General features: G+C 44.3%; 1 protein-coding gene across 1 annotated transcript; it reads left to right on the top strand.

The window, feature by feature from the left end:
- Positions 1 to 607: 607 nt before the first annotated feature.
- Positions 608 to 4,230, top strand: LOC125514058. The gene is made up of 3 exons (XM_048679309.1): positions 608 to 945; positions 2,254 to 2,518; positions 3,601 to 4,230. The coding sequence occupies exons 1-3, from the start codon at positions 841 to 843 to the stop codon at positions 3,918 to 3,920; spliced, it is 690 nt and encodes a 229-aa protein (XP_048535266.1). The 5' UTR covers positions 608 to 840; the 3' UTR covers positions 3,921 to 4,230.
- The last annotated feature ends 16,080 nt before the right edge of the window (positions 4,231 to 20,310 follow it).

The following is a 20,310-nucleotide window of genomic DNA, read 5'->3' as shown; positions in this document are numbered from 1 at the left end:
AGAGCGCACCGAAGTGACATGGAGTGACTTGTACGCAACCACGCCATCGCTCGCGGGTGCCCAATCTGCAGCCCATCCTTGGCCACCCTCCGCAGCGGCTTCACCATCCATTACACACCGCCTCCTGCGCAGTCGCCACCACCGCTAGGAGCTGGAGGATTTGTGCCATCGCCGCCACTTGGTAGGGTTTGGGGAATCGAACGAGGAGAGAGATGAGTCGTGTCGGGAGGAAGAGTGCCGATTCGGCCTTTTTCCGTGCAGTATAGACAAGGACAATTTTGTCCATCTAAAAAACAGTGACAAGAATTAAACGGTAGAAGCTAATAGAATGACGAAAGTTTCACAAGGGGCATGAAATTTAGATTTAATGTCAGATATAAAGAAGAAACAAAATTTCGGTGTGAAATCAAATAGAGAAACAAAATTTAAAACGGTGTTAAAAGAAGAATTTTCTCGTGCTTTTTGTCGCACCACGACAGCGAACGAGAGCCCACAGCTGGGCCACGGCGCCGCAGCCAATCGAGGATGCCAGCCCCACCTGCAAGCGACAGAAAAAGACAACCCCACCACGTTTTCCAGAACGTCCTCCACCAAGCTCGAACCGACCACAGCCCACCCCACCCGTCCCGTCCCCTCAAACCAACGCACGAGCGAAAACGAAACCCTCTCCAGGATCCCGCGAAGCGAACTCCCCCCTCTTCCCTCTCCCGCCGCGCCCCCAAAATCCGATCGGCGGCCACCCCGCCGGCGGCGCCCAATCCTAGCGGCCAGGGGTCGATTCGAGCCAGCCCCGCGAGGAATCCGAGGGATTCGAGGCGGATTTCCTCCGGGGTAGGAAGGATGATGATGGGGTTCATGATGGGGAAGAGGAAGGAGCTGGAGCAGGTGGTCGACGGCCTCTGCGACTTCTCCCTCTCCGGCCCCGCCGCCAAGTGCCGCCGGCTGGTGAGCGCCCCCCCGCATTCTCTCCCCTTTCTCGCGCGCCTCTGCTTGCTCGAGCTCCCGTCACGCGTCCCCTGCTTGCGCGCAAGCGGTTACGCTTCCAGTCGATGCTTCTGGTGCAGTTCATGCTCGGATCTGTCGTTTCAGATTGGGCAATTTTTTTCCAGCTCTGCTGGTTGGTTGAAGTAGCTGCTGGCTCCGTGTGCATGCTAGGTTTGCTACTGGCTGGGTGGAGTACATCTGTTGTATCAGGTGGTGGTTTGGTCTTCAGTGCATGCTGGGTGCTAACCACCCTGTAGACTTAGTTTTAGCTAGTGGTTCATGTGTATTGCTAGATGGATACCAGTTTGTGTGGCACTTTGGCCGGCTGCCTCGACGTTGTGCTTCTACTGTGTTTTGAGAAGCATGGTGAATGCGCTGCTTAATTGGTTGTTACTTATCTTGCATGTGCTTCATTTCTGTCATATATTAAACAGATTCGGGTAGGAGTTGCTAGAGGGCACCGGCATGTGGTTTTATGAAGTTTATGTATGATAAATGTAGTGGATGAGCTGGTTTGTTTGATGAATAAACCTCCAGGTAGTGTCATGCTACTGTAAACCTCCAGGTAGTGTCATGCTACTGTATTTTACACAATTACAAACCCAGAGAATTAAATTAATGTAATGGTTTAGATTACCTGGATTGCACTTCAGTTCATCGCCACACTTACTATCTTTCTATCTATGCTAGTATGCCTACTGTCAAGCCCATGGGCTGTGTCAGTGGCTATACATAAAGCAGTTCCATCCATGCATTTGCTTGATCGATTATATATTGTAGAGTTGCAGTCAATGGCATGCTTAATCTCTGCGTTACCTTCTCTTTACTGCTTTACAGTTAATTTAAGTGACTTTTCTTGCTGCCCTTTCAAGATACTTTTGCAATTAACATCATCTTTTATGGCTCAAAATGTTTCACTGGGATAGCTCATTTGATTATATGCAGTTATGGATATACTTTGATAGCAAGTGTTATTTCTTTATCTGTGCATTTACCAATGCATGTCCTCTGTTGGTATGAGCTTCAGCATTGTAAACGTTTATTGAGATATTCTGCTTAATAAACATATTGTTTCCTTGCATTCAGTTTAATGACCAGTATTAACGGCAAGTTACATTAGGAAGTGCATATGCATGTTGCATTTTTCAGTGCTTCTGTCTAAATGAGCATTCTTTCACTACAGGGTTTATCTGTTGCTGCAAGTATTTTATTCAGACATTTCTTGCACCTGTTACATTTTGCTGAATAAATGTTGCTTATTATTTGAAGGACCCTGGTCTCCCACCTATTTTGGAAGAAGAACCACCGTGTCCTTCCATCCCATATCAACATCAGATGCTAGGAGAGGAAATCAACAGTGGTGCTAACATGCCCATTGTGGAAGATATGATAGAAGTTGCCATGCCATCTCATCTGTCTAGCGAGGACAAGGCACTTGTTATATACAAGCCAGTAAACAAGCCTACCCTCTTTGGTCTCAGTATCGCAAACCCTTCAATCATAGTCAGTTCAGACTTGATACGTGGATTAAAGAGTAAGTCGATTATGATCAAACTTTCATTATATTTGTATTTGTCTTCTTATGCATGTTACTATTTATAATACTGCAGTACTCACATTGTGCATGTCTAACATGTTCTGGGTCAAATGTCATGTATAACAGCAGTTATTGTATCAACATTCTGTAAGCATGACGAGAGTGTTACATTCACGCCTTAATAAATAAGTTAGTGAGGATTTGAGGCTAGGTTTTAGATAGAAATCGGAGAGGTAGAAGAACAGACAAGAGGTGAGGCATGTAGAAGGTGAGGCAGTTGCGTGCTTCTGTTCTGTTCGATCTCTCTGGCTCTCTCTGATTTCGCTGCGTAGGGGCCAACTCACCACAAAGTCCTCCAAGGCCTGTGTCGCCACTCTGTCCCATTACTGTCACACACACAGCCCATAACAGTAAGAAACTGTGGCATAATACTTCCAGTGGTGCTATATGCAAGTATGCACAGAACTGTAAAGGTCCAAGTGTTTTGTTGTGCCATGTAGCTAGTGCATATGAACATAACTGGATTCCTAAATGAAACATGGTTAAAGGGGGAGGTTCCCTCCATAACTGTACTCTGTTAGGTAGAAATGAGGCACCCTGCGGAGGCTGTGCCTCGAACGCCAGTGGTCGAACTCACAGGCGTGTGCTCTAGCCAACTGATAACAGCTTGGTCCTCATAACTCTGGATTCCTGTACACATGTTTCCTCCCATGCAGTTTCATCTCATATGCATTGCCTATTATTGGGAGGTAAGACGACGGTCAATTCTAAAGAAAACACATTCTGCATGTTGATACATTCGGGCCCTGTTGCACAGCATGATGTGCTTCATACGGCTTTTCTTTTCTTAGTATTCTCGTTGCTAACTTGTTTGTCCCCTGTTGTGCTAGATTTTAGCCATACATGCTTTTCAACAGTTATCTTATTCCTTTAGTTTTTGTTTGGTCTGTTCTCTATACTTTGAGCATGATTGGGTTGGGTCCCGTTTTCGACAACCTTCCTGTTTGCGAGCCACGTAATATTTGTCTACTTGTCTGTTGATGACATATAACCCCATCATTTTCTTTCTCGTCTCTCAGATCAACCTTTCAATCAGGGGAACTGTCATGGGCTGGAGGACAATTCTCCTGAGCGCAGCAATTGCTTGGCCTTAGTTCCTTGGTCGCCACAGCGGATTGCCATGACATCTGATTGGTCCGCATCCCCACCAGAAAGCACACAAAATGTTGAAGAGCCAATGGACGCTGATGAGACAGAAGTTATTTCTATGGACTTTGAGGAAGCGCCTCAAGCAACTCCGAGGGGAATCGACGTGGATAACATTCACCAGTGGCACCAGCACTGCATGAACCCGCCATCGCTGCCAAACCCGTCAGCGCCAGTCATGTGGTCGTGGTGACAAATCTGGAGATGTCGGCCCCCTTAACCGCAGGTTACTTACACACGAAGGATGAAGAAATTCCTATAGCTGGCCTCCACCGGAAGTGTATGTCTACTTTTGATGGATTGAGAAATGATTGCTATGTGCATAATAGTCCCTCTTTAGCATAGTTCTGATCTTCATCAGTAACGTCAATAGACTTCTGTGTTAGAAACGTCCCTTTTACAGCTACATGACTACATCGTTGGACTTGTGTGTTAGAAACAGCCCTGTTACCGGCTTACTGTTGGCGCCCCCAATTTAATTTGATCTGGTATTGTTGTTGCAACATGTTGGTGCCCTTTGCAGCTATTCTTGCAAAACTTAGCTTGCATTGTGGTTGAGACCACGGAGTATGGCCATGTCTTGATGATGTTAGACAAGTTAATCTATATATGGGACAATGAAGGGGCTCAACTCGTATGTACTCCCTCTGTAAATAAATGCAAAACAGTGATCTAAAACGTCTTATACTGTTTATTTACAGAGGCAGTACATTTCATCAAGCTTGCATTGAAATGCACTTGTGCGTAAATATGAGCAACATGGTTAAATTGACGTCCGCTGACATCTTGATTGTGGAGGTGCCTCTGCACAATCTGATTCCGTAGCCATCGGATGAGCCGTCACACGGAGCGCCAGCGCAAGCCCTTCTCTGCACGCTTCCAGCTCTGCCTGGAATTGCAACTTACGGTAAGCAGGGAACATGATTGCACAAGTGTCATTCTTGTACTACCGGCTGTGCCATCAGTATCCTCGTATGAACCACATCCAACTTCGCTCACCCTACATCAGAGGTTTTGTTGACCACAGTTAAAACATGTAGGGTGTATTTGATAGCTTGCATCGTTTCCCCCCTTGCATATGTATCTCATCTGGGTCAGCTGAGCGGATGTAGGCTGAAAATCATGTTCTGCATATGGTTTGGTTGCCTTACTGTCTGCGTGTTTGGTTGCCTGTTCACGGTTGTGCTCATACACTACATGGTAGTATTTAGTTGCATATACTCGGTTAGGACCGCTTACTTTGTACCCTATGTAGTAAGCTTATTATCACCTTACATATGATCATGCCAATAAAACAACACTACAATTATGACGAACTGGACGATGATGAAGTTTTCGTCCCACACAACCCAAACTGTCTAGAAGGCTTGCCTACCTCAATATTGCTCTTTTGCTTGAGCAGAAACTTGGAGTAAGTATCATCTCTGTGTAACGAGTCACTCTGAAACCCTCCGTCTGTATACCACATACCGCTTCGCCTAGCATATACTCCCTCCGTCCGGAAATACTTGTCGGAGAAATGGATATATCTAGATGTATTTTAGTTCTAGATACATCCATTTTTATTCATTTCCACGACAAATAATTCCGGACGAAGAGAGTATGACAGAAGAGCAACAATTGAAGCAGTGAGCAAAGAAACACAGTACACATGGAACAAAGAAAACTTAGGCATGCATGATCATATATCCAAAAGGCAAAAGGCAGGGCAAGTTCACCATAGCTTCTGTGGTGTCATCCTACCACCATATCCAAAAAGAGGGTGTAATCCTACCATCGAGTTCGCCAATCAGCGTGAGGGGTTAGTATATAACACCTCATCAAAATATACAACAAGTTTTAAGCCCGAGCTACCACAAAATGTACAACGTCGCCATCATCATCGTCGATCATCATGCACGTCGTCACCACCGCCACCACCACCACCAGAAGCAACACTAGTAGTAGTGCTTGCCCAACCAGATCCTAAGCCAAAGCACGCTATGGGCGTCTACCATGGCAACGAACACAACACCATGTGCCTTGTTGTCCAACAGGTGGCTAAGAGCAGCAATCGGAGCCTCCGGACTGAAGCCACCTTCCTCCATGACGATGTTGTATAGGTCAAGGTAATGTAGACTGACTTGCTCTCTGTAATGGCGGTTGCTACCTCATTGACGTTGTTAGTCATGCTACTTGTCGTGGTTTTGTCACGGCAGATGTCCTAGTGAAAGGACTTAAGCGTGGAGCCATCGCAACGTAGGTTAGCTCGAAGGGGTTGATCAGGACGAAAGACTCAAGTTTACCCAGGTTCGGCCTCTCACAACGAGGTAGAAGCCTACGTCCTGCTTTGAGTTGTATTGCTTGAGTATCAATTACAAGGGTGCGAAATCGCGTGACCTAGCTCTTGATCAATTGTATCTTGCCCTAACCCACCGCAGGGTCTCGCCTTTATATGTTGGGAAACGTTGCATGGAAAAACAAAAAAAATTCTACGCACACTCAATGATCTATCCATGGATATGCATAGCAACGAGGGGGAGAGTGTGTCTACGTACCCTTGTAGACCAAAAGCGGAAGCGTTTGACAATGCGGTTGACGTAGTCGAACTTCTTCTAGCTCCGACCGATCAAGCACCGAACGTACGACACCTCTGAGTTCTGCACACGTTCAGCTCGGTGACGTCCCTCGCCTTCTTGATCTAGCAAGGTTTCGAGGTTGTAGATGAGTTCCGTTAGCACGGCGGCGTGGTGATAGTGTTGGTGAAGTGATCCGCGTAGGGCTTTGCCTAAGCACCGTGAGAATATGACTGGGGTGTAAACTGTGGAGGGGGCGCCACACACGGCTAACAATTGATGTTGTGTGTTCTAGGCGCCCCTCCCCATATATATGATAACACCCCTTAAGAGTCATATTCTAATAACACCAGCCTTATTCTGCACATCCCCCACCAGATCGCCGCCGCCCCTCCCCTCCTGAGCTTCTACCGCGGCAGCGGCTTGGGAGCGCCGCCGCCCTCCCCTCCCGGCCTTCTTCCGCGGCAGCGGCCTGGAAGCGTCGTCGCCCTCCCCTCCCGGCCTTCTTCCGCGGCAGCATCCTGGAAGCGTCATCGCCCCTCCCCTCCCGGCCTTCTTCCGCGGCGGCGGCCTGGCAGCGATGCCGCCCCTCCCCTCCCCGCTTTCTCCCACAGCGGCGGCCTGGGAGCGCCACCGCCCCTCCCCTCCCGGCCTTCTTCCGCGGCAGCGGCCGGCAGCGACGCTGTCCCTCCCCTCCAGGCCTTCTTTCACGGCAGCGGCCAAGCAGTGCCACCGCCCATCGCCTCTCGGCCTTCTTCCACGGCAGCAACCGAGCAACGCCGCCCCCACCAGCATATGGGCCTTCTTCCACGACAGCAGCTCGGTAGCGCCGCCGCCGAACTCCTCCGGGCCTGCAATCAGCTGTACTTCATCAGATGTGGATTGGTGCTGCCTCGACATCAAACCAATTCGAGCAAGGAGAACTGTGCGCAAGGTTCCTTCATCCACGACAGCTTCTTGGATTAAGTCTGCAACGACCTTCAGAGCAAATCCTCCATCTCCGTTCACCTTGAGCAACGTCCAGACCGCTTGTGAACTTCTGAAGGGCAAGTGGACTGCACGGGCGAACGCGAAAGTTGTGCAGACGGACGAGAAGAGAACTTCCTCCTGCAAACGCAAGAAATCACTGCAACACGAGGTAAGCAGTACACTTCCTCAACCATATCAGTTTTGTTATTCCAGACAAAGCAGTACACGCAGTCCAGTACGCCTACAAAACGATGCAGTGCGGTTGCTTCGGTTCGTTGTGGGGGAAAATGCAGTGAACTTGCTCGGTTATGTAGTACGCTTGTGTAGGTTCATTACGGACAACGATGCAGTGCAGTTACTTCAGTTCACATTGCAGGGTGATGCAGTCAGCATGCATTAGTTTTGCAGTACCATTTGTAACACATTGCAGTTCACATGATTCCGTTCATTTTGCCTGACAATGCAGCTCGGTCATTTTGTGTGCAGGAAATGACGTTCAGCAGATACAAAATGCCGCGCATAATTGACAACCCAGGAAACAACAACTTTCAGAAGAGTAAAGCTTCTTCTGAAAGAGATACTGGTTGGGTTACCCCTGAGATTCCTCGAGGATTCTTCACGACAACAAACATGGTGCACTACTCTCCGGAAGAGGATTTTTTTCCAGGGAGAAGAGGTAGTCGAGGATGATGATGATGTCACCTTCATCTGGGAGGGCACTCAGCGATAGGAGGATGAAGATGACGACTATGAAGATGAGCCAATAATAGTTCTCAACCCAGAGTATAAGCACGAGTTCACTACGTTTGGACAGCATATCCGAACAGACAATGATGATGCAGTTGAACACCATGTTGCAGCAGATGATGAATATGATTATGACTATGATTATGTGCCACCGCTCCAAAATTTTCAAACCAATCCACTAAGACATCGTCACAACATTGGATTACCACCACGTCCACCTGCTGCACCCCAAAACAGAGCTTAGCGTCCACCTGCTGCATCGAAAAACAGAGCTCCAAGCAGAGCTGCTGCATCAACTTCGACACTGCGACCACCAAAGGTGCCCCGGTCAAAAGTCAACAGTAGGTACAAATCCTCCTCACTATTGCCGCCGCGAGATCCTCAACTACACAGATCTGCTATAACCCCGCCATGTCCAATACAACCCGGCGAGCTGCAAACACCATCGGGTGAACGACTCTACACACATGTAAGTTTATGTTAATAATAGTTGCAGTCCATTCAGATAACATTGCAGTGCACACTAATATTTCTTGTGAGGTTTGACCTAGCATCTAATACATTGGATTCTTCTGAAAACTTAGGAACATTGCAATGCTTTATTCAACTCGTATGCACTCCTCGTATTTAAAAAACAGAACAGAAAAAATTATCTCATAGAGCATTGCACTTAATGCAGGATAAAAACATGCCGCTGAACCTCATACCTGCTGCTGGAATGAAGTTCACCACGTACGACAAGCCATGGGACTTTTACAACAATTATGCAAGATGTGCAGGGTTTGGCATACGCAAGAGGGCAAAACACAGGACAAATGCCTACATTGTCTGCTCAAGAGAAGGGACGCACAAGTAGACCGTGTCAGATTATCACCGAAAACGTCAGAAGACATCAAAAAGGATTGACTGCAAGGAAAAGATTAGAGTCAAAAAGAGGAAGGATGGCAAATTTGTGATAGAAATGGTTGAAGTCAACCACAATCACAAGATGCTGGAAAGCCCCGGGATGCTTTTGCACATGCGATCGCACAAAAAAGACGATCCTTTGATAGACCAATTAGTGAAAGACATGCAACTGGACAACCACACACACGCTCAGATGATGTCAATGCTATCGCGTATGTCTGGTGGTCTGCAGTACATGGGACATACTAGCCGCGACTGGATAAACAAGTAAGCACATCACAAACCATATCGCTTGAGCATCCTGTCGGTAATTATTTCCTGTTTGATGAGATGAGTTTGCATTGCGTTTGAAAATGCAGGAAACAAAAGTTTGCTAGAGAAGAGTCCCAAGATGACGTCAAGAAACTTCTGGATTTCTTCGAGAATATGCAGAAGATAAACCCAGAGTTCTTCTATGATTATGACGTTGATGCAGATAACCGTGTAAGAAACGTCTTTTGGGCCAACACAAGTTGCAAAGGATCGTATGAAGATTTTGGAGACTGCGTTACATTTGACACGACGTATAAAACTAACAAATTCCACATGCCGCTGGGAGTCTTCGTGGGAGTGAACCATCATCTACAGAGCACCATATTTGCTGTTGCACTCGTGCGAGATGAAACAATACCGTCGTTCGAGTGGGGTTTCAAAACATTTCTGAGGTGTATGAACAACAAGCATCCAATCTACATGCTCACAGGTAAAAAAAAAACACCTGCATACTTACGTTTGTTTGGTGCACTTATATTTCTTCCATCTATCTTACACACACAAACAACTTAATAAAAAAACACTATTTGTGCCTTCTCAGACCAGTGTTCTTCGATGAAGGCAGCATTAAAAACTATCCTCCCATATACTCTGCATAAGTTGTGTCGATGGCATATCATGAAGAAGCACAAAGACCACCTCGCCTTGCTGTATAAGGCGCACGAGGAACTTAAGGATGACCTCAATGCGGTGCTGAAACACCCACTAATGCCATCAGAATTTGAACGAGCATGGAAGGACCTCATTCAGAGATACAACTTGCAAGACGATGAAGTGATCAATTCGCTGTGGGAAGACAGGCACGAGTGGATCTCGCCTTACTACAAGGAAATTTTCTGTGCTCGGATGACTTCCACACAGAGAAGCGAGAGCATGAACCGCAAACTGAAGAAAAACTTTGTCAAAGAGAAGCATGATCTCCATCTATTTGCTCAGTAGGTGGACAAGTGCATTCAGACCAGGAAGGTCGTCGAGCACGCAGAGACAGTAGCAAATGAGGTAAACAAAATGTCATTCAAAAACTGCTAAAAATATAACTACAAAAACAAACAATTTTTTCATTTATCTGGTTTGTAACAATGCATTTCTGATCATGCAGTCAGAGGTAAAGACAACAACCCAGTTTGGTTTTTAAGTTCAGCTATCAAAAGTGTATACAAGGGCAGTGTTTGCGGATTTCAAAGAAACACTCTACCGTAGCACCGCATTCAGAGCAGAACGGTGCCCTAAGAACCTGACAAGCAAATGAGGTAAACAAAATGTCACTCAAAAACTGCTAAAAATATAACTACAAAACAAACAATTTTTTCATTTATCTGGTTCGTAACAGTGCATTTCTGATCATGCAGTCAGAGGTAAAGACAACAACCCAGTTTGGGTTCGAAGTTCAGCTATCAAAAGTGTATACAAGGGAAGTGTTTGCAGATTTCAAAGAAACACTCTACCGTAGCACCGCATTCAGAGCAGAACGGTGCCCTGAGAACCTGACAAAGTATCTCGTACACCACTACAATAGATCAGATGCATTTGACTGGGCAAGGCATAATTTCCAAGTGGTCACCGATGAACAGAAAGGTGTCTACGAATGTGAATGCAAACTCTGGACACACACAGGTGAGACTCCTATCACAAAAAATCTAGTTTCTGATAGTCATGCACGAAAGCTCACTTACTGGACTTTAAAAGTCCACATGCATGACTAATTCACAAAACCAAATGAAGTTTAGTTCTTTAAAATGAACAAATAACGAAAAAAATATGTGTTTATTAATTTCATGCAGTTCACTTACAAAACAAAGAAATCATGTGTTGTCTGCAGGGCTCTTTTGAGTCCATGTGTTATGCATGCTTTCTCATTTGAGAGTACTCAAGATTCCTGAGGTGTACATCATGAAAAGATACACCCGTAACGCAAGATCAAATGCGACGTTTGACAGAAGAGACTATGAACAAACAGCACCAGATGGAACATCGCTTTTTTGCCGTAGAAAATTGCTGACAGAAACAACAATGGACCTTGCAAACAGAGCGACAAGGTCTGATGCTGGGTGCCACAGAGCATTGTCTGGTATGAGGGCACTGATCTAGGAAGTAGATGTGCTCAATGAAGAAGAAGAAGAAGCAGCAAAACTAAAGCAAACAGAGAAATCCCATCATGACAATAATGCCGAGCAGGTAGAAAATACCGAACACAGCAGAACTGGTGCTATCAAAAAAGAAACAATTCTTCCACCTCCTGTTTCAAACACAAGAGGAAGGAAGAAAAGGGGGTGACGCAACCCAGAAAAAGGTTGCATGCAAGGAGAAAAATGATGACAAAAACAGTAAGCCACAACCTGAGCTGGACAGTGATGGTCACCCACCGGGAATAAGAAGGTGCAAGACATGTAATGAAATCAGAGGCCACAATTCCAGGATATGTACAAAAAGACATGAACAAGAAAAACGAGGACATGGCGATGCACAACCAAACAGAAATTCCACTCACAACACTAAGAAATGGACGAAACCGAGACATTGTAGCATCTGCAAAAAGAGGAAGAGGCACAATTCAAGAACCCGCCCCAAAAGAACAAGATCAGAAAATGAGGAAGACGAGGAAGATGAAATCAAAGAAGAAGATGGTGACACAACTGAAGAAGAAATGGCTTATGAAGAAGCAGATGAAGAAGAGGAGGAAGAAGAGAGTGAAGAGGACGAAGAACATGAAGAAACTGAAGAAGTAGTGGCTTATGAAGAAACAGACAATGAAGATGAGGAAGAGCAAGAAGAGGAGGAAGAAGAGAGTGAAGAGGACGAAGAACATGCAGAAACAATGCCAACAAGACCACCACAAGGGAATGCTGCTGTACAGAAACAACCGTGAACGACCACTTTCAAAAAATAAGGTAGGAGCACGAAAGGATGCAGTTCATAGCACTCAAAAACAAAAGTAGCCATCAACCAGCACGCGGGGAGCAAAGAAGGATGCAGTTCACAGCACTGGAAAACGAAAGCATCCATCAACAAGCACGCGGGGAGCAAAGAAGGATGCAGTTCACATCACTGGAAAACGAAAGCAGCCATCAACAAGCACGCGGGGAGCAAAGAAGGATGCAGTTCACAACACTCAAAAACAAAAGCCACCATCAACCAGCACGCGAGGGACTACAAACACAACGGTGTAGAGACAAGAACCAGCAACACCGCCACGGTAAACAAAAGAAAGTGCGACATTAGACACACTCCAGTCACCGCGGAGAAGCAGCAGGTTAACGACCAAATAGATGAACTTCAATAAATTAATCATATGCATAGCAGTTTGCTTATCTGTATGACTTATGTATCAGTTTAAACTTCGTGTAAACACAAATTTCCCACTGACTATGAGTTATTCAACTAACCCATCTAAAGACAAATGGTGTATATAGTATACCACATATATAGCAGTCTAGAGTAAAACTTTGACACATATTAATCCAAAAAGATGTAAAAAATGCAGTTAGCTCACTGGCAGCATGAAGTTCAGAATAATAATTGAAGCGGTTCAGATCACAAACGTGCTTATTACAAAACACATCAAAAAGGTGAAGCATTCCACACGCAAAAGTACTTATTACAAATCAACCTCATAACCTTAACCAATCACGTCAAACGTGATTCTAACCATACGATCCTCGAGTTCAAAGAAGTTGAGGACAACAACTTGCTCAGACTTCAGGCCACTATCAATGACAAATTCCTTCCACCCTTTCTGCAGACACAACCACCCGTCAACGCCTACACGGTACTTGGCTGGTTTAAGGTGTCCATTACCAAGAACAACTTGGAGAATTCCCTTCCTCTTGAGCCGGAGATACCTAACAGCTCATTGGGGAATTTTCTGCAAAAAAGCAGTACAGATTAAACGCAATCTAATGTGCAGTGCGGAACTTGCAAACAAGAAGTACGCTTACAACTATTATGAAGTTCTTAAGACTACCTGCATGTAGTACAAAACGTACAAGTGGGGAAAATTGTGGAAACTATTACTTCTCATCTAGTATCTAAGCAATTTACATATTCTAACCATGCAAAATAAAACACGAGCTCCATGCACACAAGCAAAAAAATAAAAACAAGATATAAGTACAAAGTGCAATACACTTCAATAAAACAAAATAAGTGCATTCCTAAAAAACTAGAAGTTCAGACTAGTATGGAATTATACAAAAAATAGAAAACACAAAAAAATCAGATCAAGCGAAAATACCATCTTGTAGTGAGTCTCAACACCTGTTGGTGTAAGCTGATGGAAAAAAGGACTTGTGCGGCCAAGGCCACGACGAAGCAAGGCGGAATAGAACGCAAAAACGTTGATGTGGCCCATATCCAATCCTTCTGTGAATACTGTGTCATATGCAAGCTGCTCCGCTCGCCCAGCTCGGTACAATACCTTCCCCCCACGACGAGCACGACGGGCCTGTGAACAAGCTGAGCAATCACAGTGCATCGGCACACCACAACCATGGCCGCAGTAGGAGAGATTCGCGCAGGGGCCTGGAGCCATCGCAACAAAAACCTAGAAAAGGAAAAAAATAAAGAGAGGCTAGAGAAAGGAGAGAAGTTGCAGCTAGAGGAGAAATGAACTGCAAAGGAAGGGTAGAAGTTGGCCTACATTTATAGGAGAGGAATGCAAAAAAGGTCAAAACTGAAAATTAAAGGGGAGTTAATGAAAATTACGTTATCAAGAATGAAGGACAATCAATAAAGGTTTATGTTACCAAAGAAAAAAGTCTTACCAGGAAGTTCTACAATGACTTTGACTGTAGAAATTCCCACGAACTAACCGCAGATAATTAAATAATAATTACCTGAATATAATCCACAGACCATTTTATGTGTGCAGTTCTCCAAAGTCTTATCAGGAAGTTCACTATATGTGTGCATGAAGTGCAGTACATGCTCAAAATGAAGCACAAAGAAAAGCACTTTCGCGCAGTGCACAAAAGCAGAATTAGTGCACCTGATGTAGTCCTTAACTATAAGCCATGCAGTCCGCAGCGTTGGCATAATCAGTCACAACTTTAGCACAAAGAAGCATGCACGTAGTGCAAAATGTGTACACCTGCAGCACAGGACCATGACGAATGCAGTGCACATAGAGGCAACAAAGCAGTGCACACCCGTACACTAGAAAAATGCTACGTAAGAGGGAAAAATAATAAAGATAAATGCTACCAATGCAGTGCACAAAAATGTAGCGCAAACATGTGTAGTACGGAATGCATGCACATGCAGTACATAACCCTGATCAATGCAGTGCACGAATGATTTGCTAAGCAGTGCACGCCCCTACATTGAAAAAGATACTTAAGATAGAAAATACAAAGAAAAAAAATTGACCACCACAGGTGCATCCGGCCGCAGCCAGTCTCGTAGTAGGTCAGCGCCCATCGCAGGCAAGCCGTTCTGAGCCACAATGCATGGGGCCGGGCGCACATGGGCCCACAGGTCAGAGAGAATAGAGCAGCGAGCGCCGTGCTTAAGCGCCCAAATAAGTAACCAGAGGAGTTCGGTACGACTGCCTCGCCAGCGCTTATAAACAGGTCAGGCACGCCTTCTGCGGGCGAGGTGGGACTAAACATTAGGCCGCACACACAGCGCATCGGGAACCAGCCGTGCTCACAGGCCGACTTGGGCCCAATGCGTCTTCACTCCACGAACACAGGGCCAACAAGGCCCACTAAGAAAAAACAATAACTTCAAAAAAAAGTTGGGGGGGGGGCCCAACCCCCTACCCCTCCCGTACCAGGGACTACAGTAAGTACAGGCAAAAAACAGATGCAGTGCACACCACTAGAAAAATGCAATGCATTTCGTTACACGAAGCAGTACGGTTTAGCAATCCAGTTCCGAATTACCTACATGAATAAATACATGGTATAGAACACATCAAAAAACTCGTAAAATTGCGAAATACATTGTACTTTATTCAGGGGCTGCAGCAAGGACACACAAAAAATACTGTGTAGTATGCACCTGTACACAGAATGCAGTTCTCCGTTGCACACGATGCAGTTCGGAACTGTAATCAATGCAGTTTCATTATCACGCAAGATACATATAAACATGACAAAATCCCCGTTCGTGCAGATAGTGGTGGTTAAAAAAATTTACTGATAAAAAACCACATTAAAAAAACACCACGTTCGCATACAACCACCCAATCGGAGCAGTTCCATCGCCACAAGCCCACGATCACAGACGCAACACCAACCCACGATCTGCACAAACCGCATCATCAGCGAGATCGTGCAGTTCATCCGATGTGGCCATCCCACCCGCACCCTCCCCTTAAATTCAGACCCCTGCCATAGGCCTTCTCATCCACAACAACACAAGTATTCATTGCGCTGCCACCAAATCGCTCCATCACATCCATCTCCACGCAAAACACCAAGCCCTACTACCGGCGATGGCGTTTCATACGTCTCCGTCTTATCTACTTCTCCAAACACTTTTGCCCTTGTTTTGGACTCTAACTTGCATGATTTGAATGGAACTAACCCGGACTGACGCTGTTTTCAGCAGAATTACCACGGTGTTATTTATGTGCAGAAACAAAAGTTCTCGGAATGACCTGAAACTTCACGGAGCAACTTTTTGGAAAATATAAAAATACCTGCAAAAGATGAAGGCCAGGGGGCCCACCACCTGTCCACGAGGGTGGGGGCGCGCCTGCCCCCTAGGGTGCGCCCCCTACCTCGTGGGCCCCTTGGAGCTCCTCCGACTCCAACTCCAACTCTATATATTGTGTTTTGGGGAGAAAAAAAAATCAGAGAGAAGGATTCATCGCGTTTTACGATACGGAGCCGCCGCCAAGCCCTAAAACTCTCGGGAGGGCTGATCTGGAGTCCGTTCGGGGCTCCGGAGAGGGGAATCCGTCACCATCGTCATCATCAACCATCCTCCATCACCAATTTCATGATGCTCACCGCCGTGCGTGAGTAATTCCATCGTAGGCTTGCTGGACGGTGATGGGTTGGATGGGATCTATCATGTAATCGAGTTAGTTTTGTTAGGGTTTGATCCCTAGTATCTACTATGTTCTGAGATTGATGTTGCTATGACTTTGCTATGCTTAATGCTTGTCACTAGGGCCCGAGTGCCATGATTTCAGATCTGAACCTATTATGTTTTCATCAATATATGAGAGTTCTAGATCCTATCTTGCAAGTCTATAGTCACCTTCCGTTAACCCCGAAGTGACAATAATCGGGATACTTACCGGTGATGACCGTAGTTTGAGGAGTTCATGTATTCACTATGTGTTAATGCTTTGTTCTGGTACTCTATTAAAAAGGAGGCCTTAATATCCCTTAGTTTCCGTAAGGACCCCGCTGCCATGGGAGGGTAAGACAAAAGATGTCATGCAAGTTCTTTTCCATAAGCACGTATGACTATATTCGGAATACATGCCTACATTATATCAATGAACTAGAGCTAATTCTTTGTCACCCTAGGTTATGACTGTTACATGATGAACCGCATCCGACCTAGTTCTCCATCACTGATCCATTGCCTACGAGATTTCCATATATTGTTCTTCGCTTATTTACTTTTCCGTTGTTATTGCTATCATCACTACAAAATACCAAAAACATTACTTTTACTATTGTTACCTTTTGCTACCGTTACCACTACTATCATATTACTTTGCTATTAAACACTTTGCTGCAGATATTAAGTTTCCAGGTGTGGTTGAATTGACAACTCAGCTGCTAATACTTGAGAATATTCTTTGGCTCCCCTTGTGTCGAATCAACAAATTTGGGTTGAATACTCTACCCTCGAAAACTGTTGTGATCCCCTATACTTGTGGGTTATCAAGACTATTTTCTGGCGCCGTTGCCGGGGAGCATAACTCTATTCTTTGAGTCACTTGGGATTTATATCTGCTTATCATTATGAAGAACTTGAGAGATCCAAAAACCAAGATCTATCCCTCAACTACAAGGGGAGGTAAGGAACTGCCATCTAGCTCTGCACTTGATTCACCTTCTCTTATGAGTAAGCTTGCGACACCTAAACCTGCTTCTGCTATTCGTTTTGATATGTCGCATGTTATTGATGATGCTACTTCCGCTATGCATGATACTTATGATGAAACTACTTCTATGCTTGATACTACTATGCCACTTGGTGAATTTCTTGATGAACAACTTGCTAGGGCTAGAGAGAATGAAAATATTGAATCTGAAAATACTGATGAAATTGCTGATGAAGACTTGCCTGTTATTCCTGAGAGTTATGTTTTTGATAAAGAAGCTTCTTTAGCTATTTTAGCTTGCAAAGATAGATACGAACTTAAGAGGTTATTAGCTAAACGGAATCAACAATCACTAAATGCTAGAATGAAACCTGACCCTGCTTTTTCTACTTCACCTATCCGTGTTACTGATAAGGATTATGAATTCTCTGTTGATCCTGATATAATTACTTTGGTTGAATCTGATCCTTTTCATGGCTATGAATCTAAAATTGTTGTGGCACATCTTACTAAATTAAATGATATAGCTACCCTGTTCACTAATGATGAGAGAACTTGCTACTTTTATATCCTTAAAATACTTCCATTCTCATTAAAGGGTGATGCTAAGATATGGTTTAATTCTCTTGATCCTGGTTGTGTGCGTAGTCCCCAGGATATGATTTATTACTTCTCTGCTAAATATTTCCCTGCTCATAAGAAACACGCTGCTTTAAGGGATATATATAATTTTGTGCAAATTAAAGAAGAGAGTCTCCCACAAGCTTGGGGGAGGCTCCTCAAATTACTTAATGCTTTGCCTGATCATCCTCTTAAGAAAAATGAAATACTTGATATCTTTTATAATGGACTAACCGATGCTTCTAGAGATTACCTGGATAGTTGTGCTGGTTCTGTTTTCAAGGAAAGGACACCGGATTAAGCTGAAATTCTATTGAATAATATGTTGACAAATGAAAATAATTGGACACCTCCCGAGCCAGTTCCTGAGCCTATTCCTAAACCAACTCCGAAGAAGAGGGGTATTCTATTTCTCAGTCCTGAAGATATGCAAGAGGCAAAGAAATCTATGAAAGAAAAAGGTATTAAAGTTGAAGATGTTAAGAATTTACCTCCTATTGAAGAAATACATGGTCTTAATTTACCGCCTGTTGAAGAAACATATGATCCTAATCCATTACCTATTGAAGAAACTCATGGTCTTGATAACCCAACATAGGTAGTAAAGGTAAATTCCCTCTATAGATATGATAAAGCGGAAATCCCAATTACTAAGTTTGCTAGCCCCTACTTAGATGAGTTTGATAAATTTATGGCTAAGCAAGAAGATTTTAATGCTTATTTTGGTAGACAATTGAAATACAATTCAAATATGCTTGAACACTTGGGTGATTATATGGCTAATGTCAAAGGTGAACTTAAACTTATTAGCAAACATGCTTCTATGGTTACCACTCAAGTAGAACAAGTACTTAAAGCTCAAAATGATTTGCTCAATGAATTGAATAGTAAGAATAATGATAATGTTGTTAGAGTTATGACTAGAGGTGGTAAAATGACTCAGGAACCTTTGTATCATGAATGCCACACTAAGAGAATTGAGCAAGATTCTCAGAGAAATAATATAGATGCACCTAGTCCTTCTAAAAGGAAGAAAAAGAAAAATGATAGGAATTTGCATGCTTCTAGTGAACCTATTACTGAAACACATGAGAATCCAAATGATATTTCTATTTCTGATGCTGAAACACAATCTGATAATGAACCTGAAACTAGTGATAATGTTAATAATAATATTCATGATGATGCTCAACTTAGTAACGATAATGATGTAGAAATTGAACCTGCTGTTGATCTTGATAACCCACAATCAAAGAATCAACGTTATGATAAGAAATACTTTGTTGCTAGGAAACATGGTAAAGAAAGAGAGCCTTGGGTTCAGAAACCCATGCCTTTTCCTCCCAAACCATCCAAGAAAAATGATGATGAGGATTTTGAGCGCTTTGCTGAAATGATTAGACCTATCCTTTTGCGTATGCGATTAACTGATATGCTCAAAATGAACCTTATGCTAAGTATATGAAAGAAATTGTCACTAATAAAAGAAAGATACCGGAAGCTGAAATTTCCACCATGCTTGTGATACGTCTCCAACGTATCTATAATTTTTGATTGCTCCATGCTATATTATCTACTATTTTGGACAAAATTGGGCTTTATTATCCACTTTTGTATCATTTTTGGGACTAACCTATTAACCGGAGGCCCAACCCAGAATTGCTGTTTTTTGCCTATTCCAGTGTTTCGAAGAAAAGGAATATCAAACGGAGTCGAAACGGAATGAAACCAACTGGAGAAGTTATTTTTGGAAGGAAAGCTACCAGAAAAACTTGGAGTGCACATCAGGAAAGGAACGAGGGAGCCACGAGGCAGGGGCGTGCCGACCCCCTAGGCACGCCCTCCACCCTCGTGGGCCCCTCGTGTCTCCCCTGACGTATTTCTTTCACCCATATATACCCACGTACCCTAAAACTATCGAGGAGCACAATAGATCGGGAGTTCCGCTGCCAGAAGCCTCCGTAGCCACCGAAAGCCAATCTAGACCCGTTCCGACACCCTGCCGGAGGGGACAATCCCTCTCCGGTGGCCATCTTCATCATCCCGGTGCTCTCCATGACGAGGAGGGAGTAGTTCTCCCTCGGGGCCGAGGGTATGTACCAGTAGCTATGTGTTTGATATCTCTCTCTCTCTCTCTCTCGTGTTCTTGATTTGGCACGATCTTGATGTATCGCGAGCTTTGCTATTATAGTTGGATCTTATGATGTTTTCTCCCCCTCTACTCTCTTGTAATGGATTGAGTTTCCCCTTTGGAGTTATCTTATCGGTTTGAGTCTTTAAAGATTTGAGAACACTTGATGTATGTCTTGCCGTGCGTATCTGTGGTGACAATGGGATACCACGTGATTCACTTGATGTATGTTTTGGTGATCAACTTGCGGGTTCCGCCCATGAACCTATGCATAGGGGTTGGCACACGTTTTCATCGTGATTCTCCAGTAGAAACTTTGGGGCACTCTTTG

This window comes from Triticum urartu, chromosome 6 (assembly GCF_003073215.2).
Source record: "Triticum urartu cultivar G1812 chromosome 6, Tu2.1, whole genome shotgun sequence".
NCBI lineage: Eukaryota > Viridiplantae > Streptophyta > Magnoliopsida > Poales > Poaceae > Triticum > Triticum urartu.
Note: the sequence above shows the minus strand (reverse complement) of the source record. Positions and strands in the feature narration are given on the sequence as shown.